The 16,892-nt window shown below is 37.9% G+C and overlaps 2 protein-coding genes and 4 long non-coding RNA genes across 22 annotated transcripts; 4 read left to right on the forward strand and 2 right to left on the reverse strand.

Annotated features, from left to right (window-relative positions):
- Positions 1 to 34: 34 nt before the first annotated feature.
- On the forward strand, positions 35 to 2,739 carry LOC116928681 (nuclear pore complex protein NUP214). The gene is made up of 5 exons (XM_032935774.2): positions 35 to 513; positions 869 to 967; positions 1,051 to 1,167; positions 1,274 to 1,491; positions 1,561 to 2,739. Exons 1-5 carry the CDS (start codon positions 119 to 121, stop codon positions 2,433 to 2,435), a joined length of 1,704 nt encoding a protein of 567 aa, XP_032791665.2. The 5' UTR covers positions 35 to 118; the 3' UTR covers positions 2,436 to 2,739.
- Positions 2,740 to 2,771: 32 nt separating this feature from the next.
- On the forward strand, positions 2,772 to 7,881 carry LOC116928680 (focadhesin). Its single transcript, XM_032935773.2, has 13 exons — positions 2,772 to 2,974; positions 3,079 to 3,302; positions 3,369 to 3,696; positions 3,765 to 4,577; positions 4,652 to 4,860; positions 4,916 to 5,272; positions 5,333 to 5,653; positions 5,710 to 5,887; positions 5,946 to 6,047; positions 6,104 to 6,528; positions 6,592 to 6,721; positions 6,776 to 6,961; positions 7,028 to 7,881. The coding sequence occupies exons 1-13, from the start codon at positions 2,912 to 2,914 to the stop codon at positions 7,157 to 7,159; spliced, it is 3,468 nt and encodes a 1,155-aa protein (XP_032791664.2). The 5' UTR covers positions 2,772 to 2,911; the 3' UTR covers positions 7,160 to 7,881.
- Positions 7,882 to 7,997: 116 nt separating this feature from the next.
- Positions 7,998 to 9,622, forward strand: LOC116928682. 2 transcript variants are annotated; one of them, XR_004397345.2, is made up of 3 exons: positions 7,998 to 8,842; positions 8,909 to 8,989; positions 9,414 to 9,622. It is a non-coding gene; the product is annotated as an uncharacterized LOC116928682 (long non-coding RNA). The 2 variants fall into 2 exon arrangements; XR_004397344.2 differs by having other exon boundaries at positions 7,998 to 8,838.
- A 147-nt stretch (positions 9,623 to 9,769) lies between these two features.
- Positions 9,770 to 10,879, forward strand: LOC123475454. Of its 2 annotated transcripts, none has more exons than XR_006650564.1 (3): positions 9,770 to 10,129; positions 10,198 to 10,295; positions 10,377 to 10,879. It is a non-coding gene; the product is annotated as an uncharacterized LOC123475454 (long non-coding RNA). The 2 variants fall into 2 exon arrangements; XR_006650563.1 differs by having other exon boundaries at positions 10,203 to 10,295.
- Positions 10,880 to 11,673: 794 nt separating this feature from the next.
- Positions 11,674 to 12,903, reverse strand: LOC116928683. Of its 5 annotated transcripts, XR_006650561.1 has the most exons (8): positions 12,889 to 12,903; positions 12,681 to 12,832; positions 12,549 to 12,600; positions 12,369 to 12,480; positions 12,110 to 12,285; positions 11,941 to 12,045; positions 11,793 to 11,880; positions 11,674 to 11,722 (listed from the first exon to the last, which is right to left on the reverse strand). It is a non-coding gene; the product is annotated as an uncharacterized LOC116928683 (long non-coding RNA). The 5 variants fall into 5 exon arrangements; XR_006650562.1 differs by lacking the exon at positions 12,889 to 12,903 and having other exon boundaries at positions 12,549 to 12,593; positions 12,681 to 12,841; XR_004397356.2 differs by lacking the exon at positions 12,889 to 12,903 and having other exon boundaries at positions 12,681 to 12,839.
- Positions 12,904 to 13,538: 635 nt separating this feature from the next.
- LOC116928692 lies at positions 13,539 to 16,223 on the reverse strand. Of its 11 annotated transcripts, XR_006650572.1 has the most exons (9): positions 15,974 to 16,184; positions 15,794 to 15,916; positions 15,522 to 15,685; positions 15,398 to 15,462; positions 15,211 to 15,337; positions 14,966 to 15,138; positions 14,291 to 14,892; positions 14,118 to 14,221; positions 13,625 to 14,057 (listed from the first exon to the last, which is right to left on the reverse strand). It is a non-coding gene; the product is annotated as an uncharacterized LOC116928692 (long non-coding RNA). The 11 variants fall into 11 exon arrangements; XR_006650570.1 differs by lacking the exon at positions 14,291 to 14,892 and having other exon boundaries at positions 13,539 to 14,057; positions 14,893 to 15,138; positions 15,211 to 15,313; positions 15,974 to 16,174; XR_004397366.2 differs by lacking the exon at positions 14,291 to 14,892 and having other exon boundaries at positions 13,540 to 14,057; positions 14,893 to 15,138; positions 15,794 to 15,899; positions 16,114 to 16,223.
- Positions 16,224 to 16,892: the final 669 nt, after the last annotated feature.

Here is a 16,892-nt window from a genome sequence, read left to right on the forward strand (position 1 = left end):
GTGCGCAGCACGAGGATACTTCTTTTCGGTTGCGTTTTCTCCTTTCATTCCATGTGTGTTTCTCTTAGAAGCGTGATCCTCTAGTGCCCAGCTGCTGATTTTAATTCCTTAAATAATAATGATGTGGCGCTTTATTCAAATCGCATCTGTTTGTCTTCTTTTGCCTGGTGCCTTTACGAAATCTTTGAGTGCCGTCGAAAAGCCAGACCTCCCCGACGCGTCTTTACTGATGGAGGAATTCTATCACACCGTCGAAGCGGCTGTTAATCATCTGGTCGTGTCACGCGACATGCACAAACTCGTCAGAGAAAAAAGACAGTTGAATAACAATTTCGGTCAAGGTAGCTTTGGAGGATTCGGCCAGGGCTCCAACGGACTCGGCGGAGGAGCAGGAAACCTATTCACTCAAAACGGCCTTACGGGAGACGTTCTTGGAGGCCTCTCCAACGTGGCCAATTTGGCTAGTTTGGGTACCCTTGGCTCGGGAGCTGCATCCGGAGCACCTCCTATCTTGTAAATAGTTTCCTACATTTTTTTTTTTGTTTTTTCTCGTTATCTTCTTTGTGTTAATGTACAATACCCAAACATACAGACGAAAAGAGTTTTGTTTGTTTTATTTTGAAAGTGAGAGCATTGTCCTTATAAACCAGAATGTGTTATTTTATACACGGTTTTTTCCAACTTACGCCTAACAGAACGTGACACTTTCTCTTACTCGCAAATTGTTGAAGGCTCCCAAACTCGTTTGACTTTTCTCCAATGATTAGAAAAAAGCCTGTTGACCAGACGATTTTCTAGTTGTTGATATACTGTACACAAATATCAAAAAGAGCTTTCTAGTAACTCTGCACTTGATTCATGACTATAGGCAAGGAGTTGGACAGGTCAATAACATGGTAAAGACTGTTGTCGAACTGGATCGAATGAAATGCGCATCGCGTTTAGCTTGCGAGTTTATGGCCAACAGGTAAACTTTCTATTTCTTTACGCATATATAGTCAACATTCGTTTAACAAACATTTATGTTTTGGTTGCTGTTGCATTCGGTAGAGGTCTATTTAATCGCACTAGCGCTCTGGTTCCTCCAACCGTATTTCCCTCATTAAATGAAAACGCACAAGGGGCGTTAAATCTTTCACATCCGAGCACCTTCCGGTCTATTTTAGGGTAAGATTCTATTCTTTATTAAACGGCTCATAAGTTTCGTATTCAGTAAGTCTTGCTCAAGGCTTTCTACGTGTTTTTTTTGTGTGTGTGTGTGTGATTCTTTTAGCGTTTTGCAATTGATGCGGTTTCAAGAATTTGGAGCTTATGCACCTATTGAAGCGGCTCTATGGGGTGTGGCACATCGGGATACCAATAGGTGTCGCGAGCAATTTACCAAGTGTCCATCAACGGCCGAAGCGTTTATCACTGAATTAAATAGCACACCTGGAGGTCTGCAGAGCATGCTAACCAATTCATTGCAAGCCATTCGGAATACTCTACCAGGTAAGCGTGTGAAACTGCAAAACGAATTTCTTGAAGAAATAATAAATTGAATGCGATTGACTGTTGCAGATGCGTCACCTGACACGGCACCTCAAACAGCGGCAAGTGTGGCTGAACTAGGCGGGTTGGGGTCTAATTTCGGACAGCAAACAGGCGCGGGACTCGGATCGTTCGGTGGATTGGGTGGACTCGGTGGTAACCAACAGTTTCTTAATCCTTCAGGATCGCAATTTGGAGGCAACCAGCAGCAATTCTTTAATCCAACGGGTGCGCAGTTTGGTGGAAATCAACAATTTCTTAATCCTTCAGCTTCGCAGTTCGGTGGCAATCAACAATTTTTGAACCCGTCCGGTTCGCAATTCGCTGCAAATCAACAATTCCAGAATCCTTCGTTTGGACAATTTGGTGCGAACCAACAGTTTCTCAATCCGTCTAGTGCACAGTTTGGTGGGAACCAGCAATTTCTCAATCCGGTTAATGCACAGTTTGGTGGAAATCAGCAATTTCTCAGTCCCTCCGGTACGCAATTTGGCGGTCTAGGCTCCAACTTCGGCGGCCCTAGTGGGCTCGCTGGGGTAAATAATTTCAATCCAGGTAGCTTCGGTACTGGAGCCCTGAGCGGTGCAAGTGGACTAGGTGGAGTGAATGGACTTGGTGGTTTGGGGGGCCTTGGTGGTTCACCAGGAATAAACGGCGTGAATGGATTTGGTGGTTTAAATGGGCTCGGTGGCATTAACGGTGGGCTGGGCGGTCTATCCGGATTCGGAAATCCGAACGGGTTTGGCAGTGTTTCTGGACTCAATGGAGGTTCCCAATTTGCTGGCCAAGGCTTCCAACAGGCTGGTCTAGGAAGTTTCAATGGTCTGTCGGGAAATTTTCGATCGGGAGTTGATGAAGAGAAAAACAAGCTGACTGTCCATAAACCGAAATGGAAGTGGGACTAAATCGTTAGCGCATAACTTATCATATGCAGGACGTATGAAATTGCATTCACCGTATCTAATAGACTCTATCAACAGAAGGCAAAATTTCATGTCTTTTTCTGTATTTGTTTTCAAGTGTTTGAATTATTTTCAACTTATGTTTGCCATGACATCTATCAGTCACAGTTAACAACTGTAAAAACGAACAACGATTTCATTGTTATAATATTGTTTATTATAATGTTTAGTTAATGTTTCCATGAAGTAATGAAAATGCAATACATGTATCCCCAGAATCGAATCAAACATAAACAATTTTGAAATAGTTTGTTGTTTTAGCGAGATGCAAAAGTTTGGCAGACGGTAGTAGCTAAAACTTCGTAGTGGTGGCTGGTGGGCAAGAGGGCTACGGCGCTAGATTCATAACAAACTGGCGGAAACAAATTTCACATTTCCGATTAAGCTGTGTGTTTATTTATCAGCAACATAAAAAGTAAATGATGGAGAAGATTTCTCGAAAACTTGAGCAATCCAAAGGGAATTCTTTTTTGCTTCACCAGGTAAAAATGTTGAAATTTTTTTTCTAACCTGTCTTCGAATGTCGTGTCTGAGAATATTGATTAACATTCTTGATATTTTGTCTGATGATATCACACAAATTTAGGTGTTTAGCGATGTGGAACACCAATTAACAAACAAACTCATAGAACTAGATCATAAAGATGGTGAAAAAATAATTGAATTAACTTTCTTGTGGAATCATTGTGGGGACCCTGACTACGCAGTGGCTTTTGAGGCCAGCCATGCTGTTCTCAATTTGACCTTTAATGGACACCTCGGGATAAATGAAAGCATCACCGCATTACTCTCAAGTGCTGCCACAGCTAGGTAAATTACTGGGGTAACCCAAGTATAGCCAAACTAGAAGTAACTAAATATTATTTTATTTTGCAGACATTATGGTCTCTTGACTGACACTGTTGCACAGTTGATGCTACGAGGGTCGTATCGGGGAGGACGCCATCCTTTCATTTCATTGTATGAGATGCAACCTGATTCGTGGCCTTACATAATGCAACAAATCAGCAACATCATTTCATGTGGAATGTTTGAAGTTCAAGCATTAAAGGAAATCAAACCATTTGTGATTTACATCTTATGTCATGGACGCTATGAGGCACGTACTTCTCTTCTGTGCACACTTGTGGGGAAGTTGCATGTTGGAAAAAATCCCTTAATCATTGATTGGTTATTGGAAACTTTGGTGTGGCAACATCAACAGGTGTTTATAAATTAAGATTTTTATGTAAAGAATATTTCTGAATTATGTTTTAAATATGGTCATTCTAGAATCATGAGAAAATCAGCAGCAACTTCCACCTTATGTGTGTACAGCAGTTGTGTGACTATGCTATTACACAAAAAGGTGAAGATGATTTAGCTAGCATATTAGCTATCCTCTTAATTTCCGCCATGCAAACATGCCACAACAAATTTGGATTCGGGATTCACCACTGCGTTTTTTTGCTGAAACAGCTCATCGACAATTGCGCATTAGAAGTGGAACCAATCGTGGTCATGGTTGGTCAGTTTCTGCTGGGGTGCCATGCCAATTGCTATGAACCTCTTTTAGATTTTTGCCGAAGCCTTGCAAAAAAGCACTGCAACCCATACGTCTGGGGTATACTTCAATGTGCGGTTTTGCCTATATTCCCGTATTCAACCAAATTGGAATCGAATGTAATAGAAATTGTTGAGTCAACACCAGCACCGTTTTTGGCATCCGATAAGGCCCTATCGGATAGCCCTAAGTCAACGCGGTATATTCATTATTTGTCTCGTTCGGAATCGAGCATACAAATAGCATTAGCTACAGCAGAACTCGCTAAACGCTTCGAACATCATTTGCCACAAAATCTTTCGGATTCTTGTCGGTCATGTGATCGCTCGTCTTTATCCGATGCAATATTTTTATTGAATTGCGCTGTGTTTTGGCGTTCAGGGCACATTTCTGCATTAGAAGCTGCTGTTGAATACGTTTCGTCCACTAAGTTATATGCAAAATCGTTGCTAACACTACTTTTGAAGAAACTAACTACACCTTCAAACGGAAAAGCCAAACTTGCTATTCTTTATCATCTTCCTTCGTTAGCAATAGACAAGGTAATTATTCGTAACTGTCAAAATGTTTTAGCTTCCAAGATTCTACTATCCCTTTTGCCATTTCCCTTTTTAAGACCTGCGTACCACGAGTGCTCCAGATTTTTGAGGCATTGTCTTCTAGCCCACAGCTAAGACCTGTGAGAACTCGATTACTTGCCGAATTGTGGAAAGTAGAGGATCGTGTATATCCGTATTTGGAGAAAGTTTTGAATACGGACCAACAACAAACAGAAGAATTCCTTATCGCGAAAGCGACAGCAATTGACATCATCTGTAAAAATAGGTAAAAATAAATTAAGCCTTATAACTACATCATTCTTTCTTCACTTGTGTTTTAGATCAGACAAGTATGGGGCGGAACTGCTATCCATAATTTCGGATTTGCTCAACTCTTCTCTTGGCAAAATAAGCACTGTCAGCAGTGCCACAATTGCCACTCTATCCCTCCGCAGTCTGGTATCATTGTGTCGTGCCGAAGTTGTTGATCTGAAATCCGTATGGGATCTTCTAGCACCAAAACTAAATCAGGATAATCGAACGTCTGTAGTATCTGAAGTCTGCCATTTACTTGGACTGACAGCCGAATTGAGGATCGACAATGAGGAATATGACGAATTTATCCATCAAGCCATAACAACATTGTTTCGAATATCTACTACGGCGAGTTCGCCGGAAGCTCGTTGCATCGCACTCAGGTTTGTGCTCGAAGTGACAAATATTATTCTGTAATTTACTTTAGCTTGTCTTTTGCACAGATCTTTAAGTCGTTTTCCCAAGAAAGATTTCAATTTGAAATGCATGCCCGATTCGAGCAAGGACGATTTGAAAGTGCCTGCAAAATATCTGCCACCCGGTAAAACAGAAACTGTCATTAAGGCTGAAGATGTCCTCGACTATCTTCCGGGCCTCTGTTGGATGAAACTTATGGATTTCTATGATGACGAAATTGTAATGAATGGTTTCACCACCCTGCTTTCTCATCTGATCGAAGAAGAAATCCGATCAATGCCGATCTGGATTTATAAAAAAGCAGCTAACGATGCCACGAAGAAAAACGAACCATCCAACTATTCTTCGTAAAAATCTTATATGTGCAAGTTTTATGATTTCCTAATTTCAACGAATCTCACAGTTCACTGAAAGAAGACAGTGTCCTGGCTGCTTTGGTTGTCTACATGCAGCGAATTTGCGAAATCAATTCAGTCAGTCGAGTGAGGATGTCCGTTGCCTTTAAAGTGCTTGGCGGACCGTTTGAAAGGCCTTTACCTCCTCTGAACTGGATGTCACTTTTACCAATAGCGCAACAATACGTGTGTTTTATTCAATATTCTAGCGGGCCCCATTAATTTTTATCGAATTTTTTTATAGAATCTGGAGCCGGAATTCATGGAAATCGTGTTCAGCCAAGTTCCTCACTCTTTTTCCGCCCAGACTATTGCCGAAAATGTTTTCGCCAAAGATCCTCTAGACGTGAGAAAAGAATATTTAGTATCTCAAGAAACTAATACTTCATTTTTGATTTTTAGGGAAGATCAGCCGTCGTTGCTCTTTCGTACCTGGGATCCATCTGTAAGGCGCTGCCGGTGAAATCTGTGCAAGAATTCCTTTATGTGCTATTGGACAATGAACAAACGCAGATTTCAGTAATCTTAACTCGATTACGACACTCCTTAAATACTGTCGATCCTCAAATCCCCGCTGAAGTGAAGGAAACCATTGCTAATATTCTAGTGAAACTGTTTCCGATTCTAGCCGATGATTTCCAATCCCTAAAACATTTTGCAAGTTGTTTTTGCTTAGTGTCGGGCGCGCATCGCTCATTGTGCGTCCCGTCGACCAGCACAGCTAAAAAGTTGATTGCAACGCTTCTCTTTGCCTCAAACGAATCACACTCTAAAGCGGCTTTGGAGTTTCTTCTGAAAGCGTTGCAACTTGCGCTCTATTTACCACAGTAAGACACTATTTGTCTATTTCCAAAGAACTGTTTAACTATACTGATCAATTATGCATTCAGACTGGACAATGAGACCGCGGAACTTGTTCACCAATGTATCGGTGCGAATTTCAAATCGTCGCACAGCTTCCTTTTGCAGTTTATGTCGTACATTCAACTAACAGCGATGAAACCTCTAGCTGAAGATCAGGTAATATTTCTTTGGACATTACTCTACTAACCTACTAATTATTTTTATTACCAGAATTTTCTTAGTCTGATGGATTTATTTGCTCTGGTCGTGGGTGTCATATCTGATACGCTAGTGTTCCATCGTCAACTGAGTAAGGACGATCAGTCCAAGAAATTAAGAGAAAATCTTTGGGAATATTTCTCACTTGGCATGAGTCACCTGTTCGGCCAACCACAGTGGGCTGTAGTTAAGAAAAACGTGAGGCACCTCTTAGGATAATGCACTTCCATAGAAAATAATGTTTCTAATAATTTTGTTATTCAGATGCAAGATTGGATTTTGACAATGTTAGACAACGAATACGTGAATACTGAGCTGAGAGGCAGACTTCTGGATGTTCTTCCTTCCACAATCGGCATAGACAAAGAAGTTTTTATTCGAATTTTGGCAATTTGAAGATTAATTCGTATTCAACCATACAAGATTCTAACGGGACAGACAAAATTGCCACACTTATGCTTGCTGTCATGAAACTATGCGTGCTATCTTGGGTTCTCCAACGGCATTCAGACGTGCAAGAAAAAAAAACTATTTGAAAAAAATTTTCCTAAAAAATTTCCCGATAGGGATTCTTGCAAAACGGAATGGCATACTATACATGTCTCCTCATGAGTCATGTCGACCGACCCTACATTTTTTCTGAGATTTCTCCCGATAGATGGTGTTATTTCTTTTTCGCATAGGGCCCTCCATCAATCTTTTATACGTTTTCTTACCTTCCAAGTTAGAACGCGGGGATATCGTCTTGTGGAGAAGATAACGCTGCAGTTAACGTCGATTACCCCGTAATTTTGGGCTGAACGGAAGGAGATTGCCGAGCGATTTAGACGACCGATCTGAGTTTCGGGTATGATTTATTTAACGATAGGTGGCGTTAGACGAAAAATTACGAAAAGTATCCGAAATCAGGCCGCGAACTTACTTTTGAAGGCCGTGGTCTAGCAACGGACTTTTTTAAAGACCGTGTTTATGAATTATGAGTAATTTCTATTGCGTTTACGTTAGGTCGTTGTCTTTTGTGTTTGTGTATCGTTAATCCCGTTACTTCTCCGCGTGTGGAACTTATTTTTACAGTAAGTATAAGGTTCATTGAAAAATAAACTTGATTTCCGTGATTAGCATTCAATTCTGAATTGAAATCATGTATTTTAAGCGAAAGTTGAAATTTGGCCAAAAATGGAAAAGTGGGAAGGGCCTTCCCACTTTTGTCAAAATCTGGAAAAACGACATCTCGTGGAATTCGACAAAAAGCATACGGCATAATCCAAATAGAACGTTGATTTCGATTAAGTTGTTTGTTTTCTCGTCAAACTACCTGTTAAAAAAAAAAGAAAAATAAGTGCTTCCCTTTTCAAAACTTAGTTTTGGGGGTTTTTCTGATTCCAAGTGTTTGCGAATCTGATTCCGTTTTATCCAAAAATCGATTAATTATGTGGAAAACTAATATTTTATCCTGAATTAGGTCATGATTTTGGTTGTTAAAGGTTAAGTTTTATTGAATTCCAAGTCAAAATTCTAAGCCGATTTTTTTAGCAAAAAGTTGGGCTTAAATTGTCGAGCTTAATTAATCAATTAAAACTAGATATATTATCAATAGATGGCTACACTGTTTAGTGGATCGTCTGCAGTAGAAATTTATGGTTCATCCACGTGCTTGAACTTATACATCCAGTGGGCTATGGTGAAATTCCACCATTTTAGTTGTCGTCACAGTTAAGACTTAAGAGCAAGGGTTTTCATTCTAGAAATTCCTAGTACTTTTGAAAACCCTATGGTTTTTTCAATGTCTGAAAAAGCAAATTCGTATCAAATTATGGTATAATTCTGAAGTCTGTTGAAATTATTCTTGTTGGAACTAAAGTGTAGTTTGATTGGTTGTTATGACAATGTCAAAGACTTCCACCATGGTAGTAAAATGTGGGCTACACTCATTTTATTAAATTTCATCTCAACAATGAAAGTTTTTCTCAGCTGATCTCACATGTTGTAGCTTCAATGCACAAGTCTGCTTGTATGAAAGCACCATAAACACCAATAGTCTAACCAAAACTTCAAATCTAACAGCTCATGAATCAGTAAGTGAGTATAACTACATTATTTATTGCTTTGGTATTGGGGTTATAATGTATAATTGACTTTCTACAGGTTAGACTTGACCATATGTTTCATACCATACTGGTTGCAGTTGGAATATCTTGAAATAAATTGCATCCAATCATTTGAAAGGTAAATCAGTTACACATTAACAAAGTTGTTGAATAATATACCATTTGTTGATTTTACCTGTAGCCATGAATTATCTACTGGTCGTAATTGTTTGTAATTTGAAAATGTAGGCCGTCCAGATATTTTGGGAGGAGGTAGAGGGATATTTTCAAAGGAGGTGTTTAATTTACAATCATACATTTACTCAAGTACTCCTATTTAATCGACTTAGTTTGGTAAACAAAAAGCTGTTCCATCGATCTTCTTTAATGATTACACCAAGCATATAATATAGGTTTGCCAATATGATATTTGCGAACCTTATATTTTGTTCAGATGGTTATTTGGGGTTTTCAGACAAAAAAATCTAATACTTTTTTCAGAGAGTTAGATAATATAGCTTCTATATCTCTTTTGTTTTTGTTTTTTTTTCCTGAAATTTTAGGTTTTTCAACCCTGATCTGGCAACGTTATAGCGATAATGATTCTTACCTCTTTCCTTTATCCCGTTGTCTCTGTGGTTGTAGGTACACTCGCTTCCATAAATATGTAGGCCACCGCCCGCGGGTTGTACCGCTTCAAATATACCTTTACGGAATGTTTACTTAAGCTTGTGAAAGGAAGAAAATAAACTTGAGGGATGGGTCAGCAAAACAAAGTTTTTTATTTTAGCGGAAAATTTCATATGTAACCCCTTCCTACTCTATTGTCGAATATACCATAAAGGCGCGCATAAAGGTATTTTTGAAGCGGTACAACCCGCGGGCGGTGGCCTACATATTTATGGAAGCGAGTGTACTACCGTACCTAACTACTAACTAGCATGGTACTAGCCAGCATTTACCACGTAGTGTTGTCTGATGGGTCTTACGGTATTTTAAATTTGCATATGCATGTTTATAATACTTTGGAACGACTCCGATCCATTTCCTTTATAAATAAGGATACTACCTTTTTAAAAGTACATTTTCCAATTTCTACCAATCGGACATTTTCGTGATAGAACAATTTTTGCAACCTACACGAAAGCGTCGAGTCTTTGTTGAAACTGTCAGTGCTCATATTAAATTATTTATAGTTATTTCTCGTCGTTGTTTTAAGCGATTTCATAACGACCTCCTTGTCTTTTTGTCACTTGGTGTTGCATTTTTATCGAAGTCGGTAAGTAGTACAAGCATTCTTGTCCTGAACAACCAATGGTGGTACAGCAATTATTTGGTTTCACCTAGAACAGCCAATCTGACCTGTAGAATTGGAAACATTTTGTCATCATCCTGGGACTTGAATTGTCAGCATTTGGCAAAAAATGGGAAAGCAGCATTTATTGGTAAGAATGGAAAGAAAGCATGTTTGATATTTCAACCATGATTATGTCTGTTATTTGTTGAACATTGGACTAATTTTTTAGCCCACACTTGTTTTTGGATTTCTGGGATGCTCAATGCTGTTACAGGAAGTTTTTGCTAATTTATTTCACCCTTTATGTACCTACTACCAGTTAGAGCATTGAGCCGCAGCCCACATCCAGCATCGAAATGTTTTGGGAGTGGAGTATTTAAGTTAAACTACCTTCTTGACGTGCTATTAGACTTCATTGTTCCTCTCTGTTAAAGGCAAAATACCTTCACAGTAAATGAACGTGTTAAGCTACTTTCTAAGGTTTTTAGAAAAAAATTCAAATTTTTTTGTTGTTGCATAGATTGAAACTTAACCCTTTTCCCCAGTATCTTGAAATACTCAACATGATTTCCTTGTTGACAAGTTATCTCTTGTCAAAATACCATGTTATACCATTGTTTTCTTGTTTTGAAAGTAAACTTGAACACAATAGGCAGTTAAGTTTATCAAATGGTTTTCTTACCAGTGGCGTCACAAATGTGAACAGTTTACAAAATATATCGATAGAATGATTTTCAAAAATTTGAATAACGTCGACAAAATTACTTAAGTGTCAGTACTTTGAGAATATCAAAAGGATCAAGAGGAAGTCAAGCGTGAACATGAGAGCCTTTAATACATCTGGTGCGTTAAAAGCTGTAAATGATAGGAATTTCTAGTTCAAATTGAAATTGTGGTTAAGTACTTGTACATGTATATTGCCTAATGATGGCTTTAATTGTAATATCTCAAAAAATAGTTTCTTTTTCAACATTTAAAATAAAACATGAATACAAAGTTATAAATAGAATTGATTCTGTATTATCCCGCCTTCCACCCTCAATTCCACCACTTTTATACATTACATATTTCAACTATACATACATACATAACTACAAACATGCATACACATAAACAATTAGTTAACCCGTTGGCTGCCACGCCATACAACCCGTAGATTGTTTTTTCTACTCACTACGCATCGTTGTCTGAAGGATCCACGATTGATGGAACTTGTCCGAAGACAAGTCCGGGCTGACACAATGATGGAAACCTTTACAGGGAATGCACACCCTCAGGTAACCATCACTGCATCGAACAAAGAGAAGTCCCTAATGGTGCATTGCCTAACCGCCTTGCGGCGGGCAAGGGCATTGCAACTGCTCCACCCCATAGGGCAGAGCAGCGCGCCCGGTCCCTACAGCTACAAAAAAAAAGGGGAGCAAATGGGTGGCAGCCAACGGGTTAACTAGCAACAACAAACAATACCACAGAAAAAGTGTGACGATCCACGTTGCTCTGTACGCCCCCGCCACGAGTATTTTTTCAGTCCAAGAATCTTCCACGCTGCCATGTATCAGTAAAAGTAGACGTCACCTAAATAGCAAATACAATAAATAAGAACACTGATATAATTAGTTTTGAATGCGAATCAAATAAAACTTACGTGGTAAATTCTGTAGCGACGCATGACTGGATGATTTGTATTAGAACGGCGATTTTTGGTTGGAAAAGATGATGAACAATTGGCAGCTCTAGGATAGAAATTTTTATACCAAAATGAGATTGCTAAATAATAGGTTAAATTAAAATACCACAATGAGGCGATGGCATTTAAGTCTATGCATGTTGACCGGTTACGATCACGAAGACTGCGGCACTGGTCGAAATGGGATCCGATGAAAAAGTTTTAAAAAGATCTGTAATAGCAAATCATACCACATTAGTGTAATGGCAGAGAAATTAACTATTCTAAAAAAAAACCTTGATTGGGTGTTGAAGTCTACGGAAGATAGTTGTTTGAGTAGTGAAGGTTTTAGGAGTGGATGCATTCAATACTGATGGTTGATTGTTGGCTAAGTTGACAAGCAGAGAATACTGGCTGAATGGGTTGATGTTGGTTGACAGACAGCAAAACATAGTACATGTATACATGAAGACTGCAATTAAAAGATGAGAAATATTATTAATTCAATGTTGCACAATTCTTTGAGCAATAAATAACACAAATCAGATGGTGTACCATTCTAAGGAATTTTGGTCATTGTAGATCTTCAGCGTCAGAATCCACAGGCATTTGGCTTCATAGAAATGATCATTGTATAAATAATCATGCTATTCCATTTGATGGTAGGCTAAAATGAAATAGGAAGTTTTTCTGTGAGGTATGGCATGCTGGAAAACAGAGACATGGATAGCTCACTATTCTCAGGGTCTGCAGTTCGATTAGCTGATAACAAAGGAAAGTCTGTTGGCTTCCATATGCAATAATTTTGAAGTGTTACACTTCCAATACATACATAACAATAGAAATATATTATAGCAGATAAACTACCGTTGATTTTAAGACGAACAATCCTTTAAAACACAGCAAACTTAAGAAACACTGCTAACACCGATTTAACTTGCACCATCCATGAACTTCATGCTTCCATGTAACCAGCATACTCAATCCAGAGGAACGGCACCGCCATCTAGTTTTCCTAACTGCACAAATGGGAAATAGAATAAGCCCGACAAAATAAGCCCGACTTTTTTTTAACTCAACGGCTCCCGGTGTTTGCAAAGTTCCCGATAGCCTTGGAGAACAAAAAATCACACAGAATAATCAAAATTGTACGCTGATTTCGATTAAGTTAATAGATTTCTTGTTGAACCAGCCGTTTTTAAAACAAACTCAAATAAAGTGCTGTTAGAACACTAACTTCGTTTTTTACGTTTATTTAAAAAAAAGCTATGAGATCATTGGAAAAATAAACTTGATTTCCGTGATTATCATTCAATTCTGAATCGAAATCATATATTTTAAGCAAAATGTAAAATTTGGCCAAAAATGAAAAAGTGGGAAGGGTATACCCTCCCACTTTCCTCAAAATCTGCAAAACACGACATCTCTTGAAATTCAAAAAAAATCACACGGCATTATTAAAACTGAACGCTGATTTTAATTATGCTGTTGGTTTTTCGCTAAACCAGCCGTTTTTTAAATAAACGGAAACATAAGGGCAACTTTTTGTACAAAAAGTCGGGCTTAATTACTGATTAAATTGACGATAGATGGCAGTGCAGAATCTATTCAAAATTCCTCAATTGAATGGTTATAATTTTACAATTAGAGAAGAACAGTTGGTAGGCCTGCAAGAGTGCAAGAAGTCGGCCTTCATTAATGAGATATCTTTCGATAGGTGCCTTATCTCTGAAAAGTTGAATCACTGCTTGTAATTTTTCTCAATTTTGGGGGTTATTTACGCTGGTATTTTGAAGGATTATTTATCTGAAATTTATGGTATGTTTATCAAATATTCATTACATCCACAGTCATGCATGTTTTGTAAATATAACACTTAAGAAAGACTGCCTTTAGTATGAACATAATTTCTGTTGCTGCCAGCTGTATGAGCTTCTGATCCAGTAAATAGTGAATTTGGGACTGTGATGAAGTGAAAAACAATCAAGAATACAATGGATGAATGATATGATTCTTCAAACTTTACTTTGAGGGTTTATAATGCTGAAGCAACCAATCAAACCTTTCATCTGGAACTGCTACCTTATTTGAACACCAGACCAAAAGTTTAATATGACAGTTACCAAAATTTGTGTTTATAAACACTAAAAGAACACTTATTTTCATTCAGATCAATGGTGCAAAGTGGGAAATTCTCTATAGGTGCTGCACTTTTTGTTAGCACATTGAAAAAGGTAGACTTGCCTATGCAAAGTTGGAAGATGTGATGATCATATATCATGATTTTTGGAAGATCTCACTTACCAACAGCCAGGAGTCCAACTATTTTCAGACTTGTACCAATACATCCAATAAGAGGTTTAGATTCTTGGGTAGCTTCTTTTTTTGGAGGCATTTAAATCTTCTTTCTAAAAAAAAAAATAAAGGAAAAAAAAAAAAACATTGTGAGTTATATGATAAACTAAAAAAAAAAATACAGTTTTGATAGATATGCCATGCCTTCTGCCGACAGCTTATTCTTTCTGTTCAACGATTTCGATTCTCAAGACAAGATATTGTCACAGGTAGAATTGTTTGAGGCAATAAACACTTGTTGATGCTTACAGCCCAAAGCCAAAGTTACATAAATGTTGGCCTGACGACACAAGGCGCAAACATATAGGTCCCTTTCACCATTGGACTACTCTAAATAATTCTAACACTACTTCCAATGGTGCCCTAATGGATAAAACTAAATTACACTAAAGAAATAGCAACAATACACCAGCCGAGAAACATACAACGCTAAACCGACAACGTACAGGCGAGAACTGACTAGCTCTAGAATAATAAGACCACGCTAGAAAAAGCCATCTAGCGGTCACATATAGAAAGCAATAGGAAAAACATACACATTAAAATGACATTCGTTACAATATTATTTCACTACATCTAGGAACATCAAATACGGCACACAATTTCAACATATCTTGGAAAACAAGTCATAAAATTGAGAATAAGGTTAACTAAAACCAAGCCGGCACAAGTGATGTGGCGTAAAAACTACGAAAGGGTTACTACTTTGAAGTGTATGAAATACCTGTAAAGTGTCCAAATAATTGAACCATGAGTTTTAGTCTTATTTGACTTTATTAATTTGAAGAAGGGCCAACTTTTCCTGGTTTTGTGAGATTTCCTGAGATTTTCCTGAGATGGTTTTAAACTTTCAACTTGATTTCAAGAGTTCTGCATAAGAATGACACACTGGAGAGGTCTGATGTCGCAAACGGAGAGCCATTTTCGTTGAGACACATGATCTCTTTCAGAATAGACAAGTGATCTAAATCTGCTGTCCAATGAAGCAATGAATCAACATAATTCTATATAAAAAATTTAAAAAATGCCATTTTTGTTATACCTGATTGGTTTTGTAAAAGTGATACCAATTTAAAACGCAGTTTTGCCCGCAGTGGATATCATCTATCACCCATGGCTTCGTGGATGGGTGTCTGCCTGGGAAGCTGAAGATTTGGAATCAATCTCCACTTTTGAAAACAATTTATTTAAAGTAATAGGTCACATGTTGTTTCATTTTACCAATTTACCATTTGTTTTACAAAACTAGTAACGGGAAACAAATGTATTGTCCTCCAACTTTAGGTTTCTCCAGCTAATTTAGGAATACCAAAAAAGTCACTTTATTAACACAATTACAGATTTGTCAAATACCTTAACATCATTTACAATCTTTCCAATGACACTTGGTTGGCATCAAGACGTCCTATGTTCCTGGTTCCAAGAAACAGGAAAATATTTCCGATACAAGAGTCATCTAAAGAAAATCCACAGCTGCAAATTTTCTTAAGGAAAGAGTATTTTAATACAGAGTAGTCCTATGTTCAATAACAGTTTAGCTAATATAATTATGTGTCATAGATTTGAATATGAAAGCCACATATAAACCAACATTACTATTTATAGGTGATTTCAAGATTGCTTACATGAATCTGGCATTGTGCAGATTAGCACAATAAGAAGACTTTTTCAACTGTCTATTTTTGCACACTGTAGGAGAGTAGGACTGGGGGCTGTGGATAGGAACTGCACCTAAAGATATGAAAACACTGTCTGAAAGCAAATAAAAACTGAAGGAAATAACATGCAAATATACTAAACTGTACATTCAAATGACGTCTAGTGAAAAATCAACTTTCAAACAATCGTGTGTGTCGTGAAAAAGTGTCGCTCAGGTTGGTACGAATAAATGGCAAATTTTAGTGTATTAACGAGTAGCCAAAAGAATGTTTAAAACGGAACGCACTGAACAATTAACTCCTCGCTGAACACGTCTCGGTGAATTTCTACAGCAGACGATCCAGGATCCACTAAACAGTGTAGCCATCTATTGATAGAGTTGGCTAACGTCCGAAGTTGCCAGTTCGATGAAATTGTGAAAAAAAAATTGGACACGAACTAGTAACAGTTCTTGCATGGCGGCTTACGGAGTTTCGCCCATTGTAGTTTTAGTTTTAATTTTTTCCATTGAAATTATCTTCCGTTCCATTCATAATTGGATCACGAAATTCCTTCGTTATCAGGTAATCTTGTAATTTTTATTTGACCTCGGTATAGACTGTACTTTATTTATTATTAATTTTTTTGTAGACGTGTTTACTTTCTGTAGCAGACAAAAACTGGCGGGCTCCCTTATCAGCCCGCCAGTTTCCTCTACAACATCCATTTTTGTCTGCTACAGAAAGTAAACACGTCTACAAAAAAATTAATAATAAATAAAGTACAGTCTATATCGAGGTCAAATAAAAATTACAAGATTACCTGATAACGAAGGAATTTCGTGATCCAATTATGAATGGAAAGAAAGATAATTTCAATGGAAAAAATTAAAACTAAACCTACAACGGGCGAAACTCCGTAAGCCGCCATGCAAAAACTGTTACTAGTTTGTGTCCAATTTTTTTTTCACAATTAATCGAACTGGCAACTTCGGACGTTAGCCAACTCTATTAATTAAGCCCGACATTTTAAGACCGACTTATTGGATCGACGAAAATTCGGCTTAGAATTTTGACTTGGAATTTT

The sequence above is a fragment of the Daphnia magna genome, linkage group LG8 (assembly GCF_020631705.1).
Source record: "Daphnia magna isolate NIES linkage group LG8, ASM2063170v1.1, whole genome shotgun sequence".
Lineage (NCBI taxonomy): Eukaryota > Metazoa > Arthropoda > Branchiopoda > Diplostraca > Daphniidae > Daphnia > Daphnia magna.

What these genes read in the sequence shown, in the direction of transcription:
- LOC116928681 (XM_032935774.2), top strand. Translation starts at nt 119, where the DNA reads ATGATGTGGCGCTTTATTCAAATCGCATCTGTTTGTCTTCTTTTGCCT. An exon ending in ACCTTCCGGTCTATTTTAGG is followed by an intron (nt 1,168 to 1,273) that starts GTAAGATTCTAT and finishes TGATTCTTTTAG; the next exon opens with CGTTTTGCAATTGATGCGGT. An exon ending in CATTCGGAATACTCTACCAG is followed by an intron (nt 1,492 to 1,560) that starts GTAAGCGTGTGA and finishes TGACTGTTGCAG; the next exon opens with ATGCGTCACCTGACACGGCA.
- LOC116928680 (XM_032935773.2), top strand. Translation starts at nt 2,912, where the DNA reads ATGATGGAGAAGATTTCTCGAAAACTTGAGCAATCCAAAGGGAATTCT. An exon ending in GCTCGTTGCATCGCACTCAG is followed by an intron (nt 5,273 to 5,332) that starts GTTTGTGCTCGA and finishes TCTTTTGCACAG; the next exon opens with ATCTTTAAGTCGTTTTCCCA. An exon ending in CTTGCGCTCTATTTACCACA is followed by an intron (nt 6,529 to 6,591) that starts GTAAGACACTAT and finishes TTATGCATTCAG; the next exon opens with ACTGGACAATGAGACCGCGG.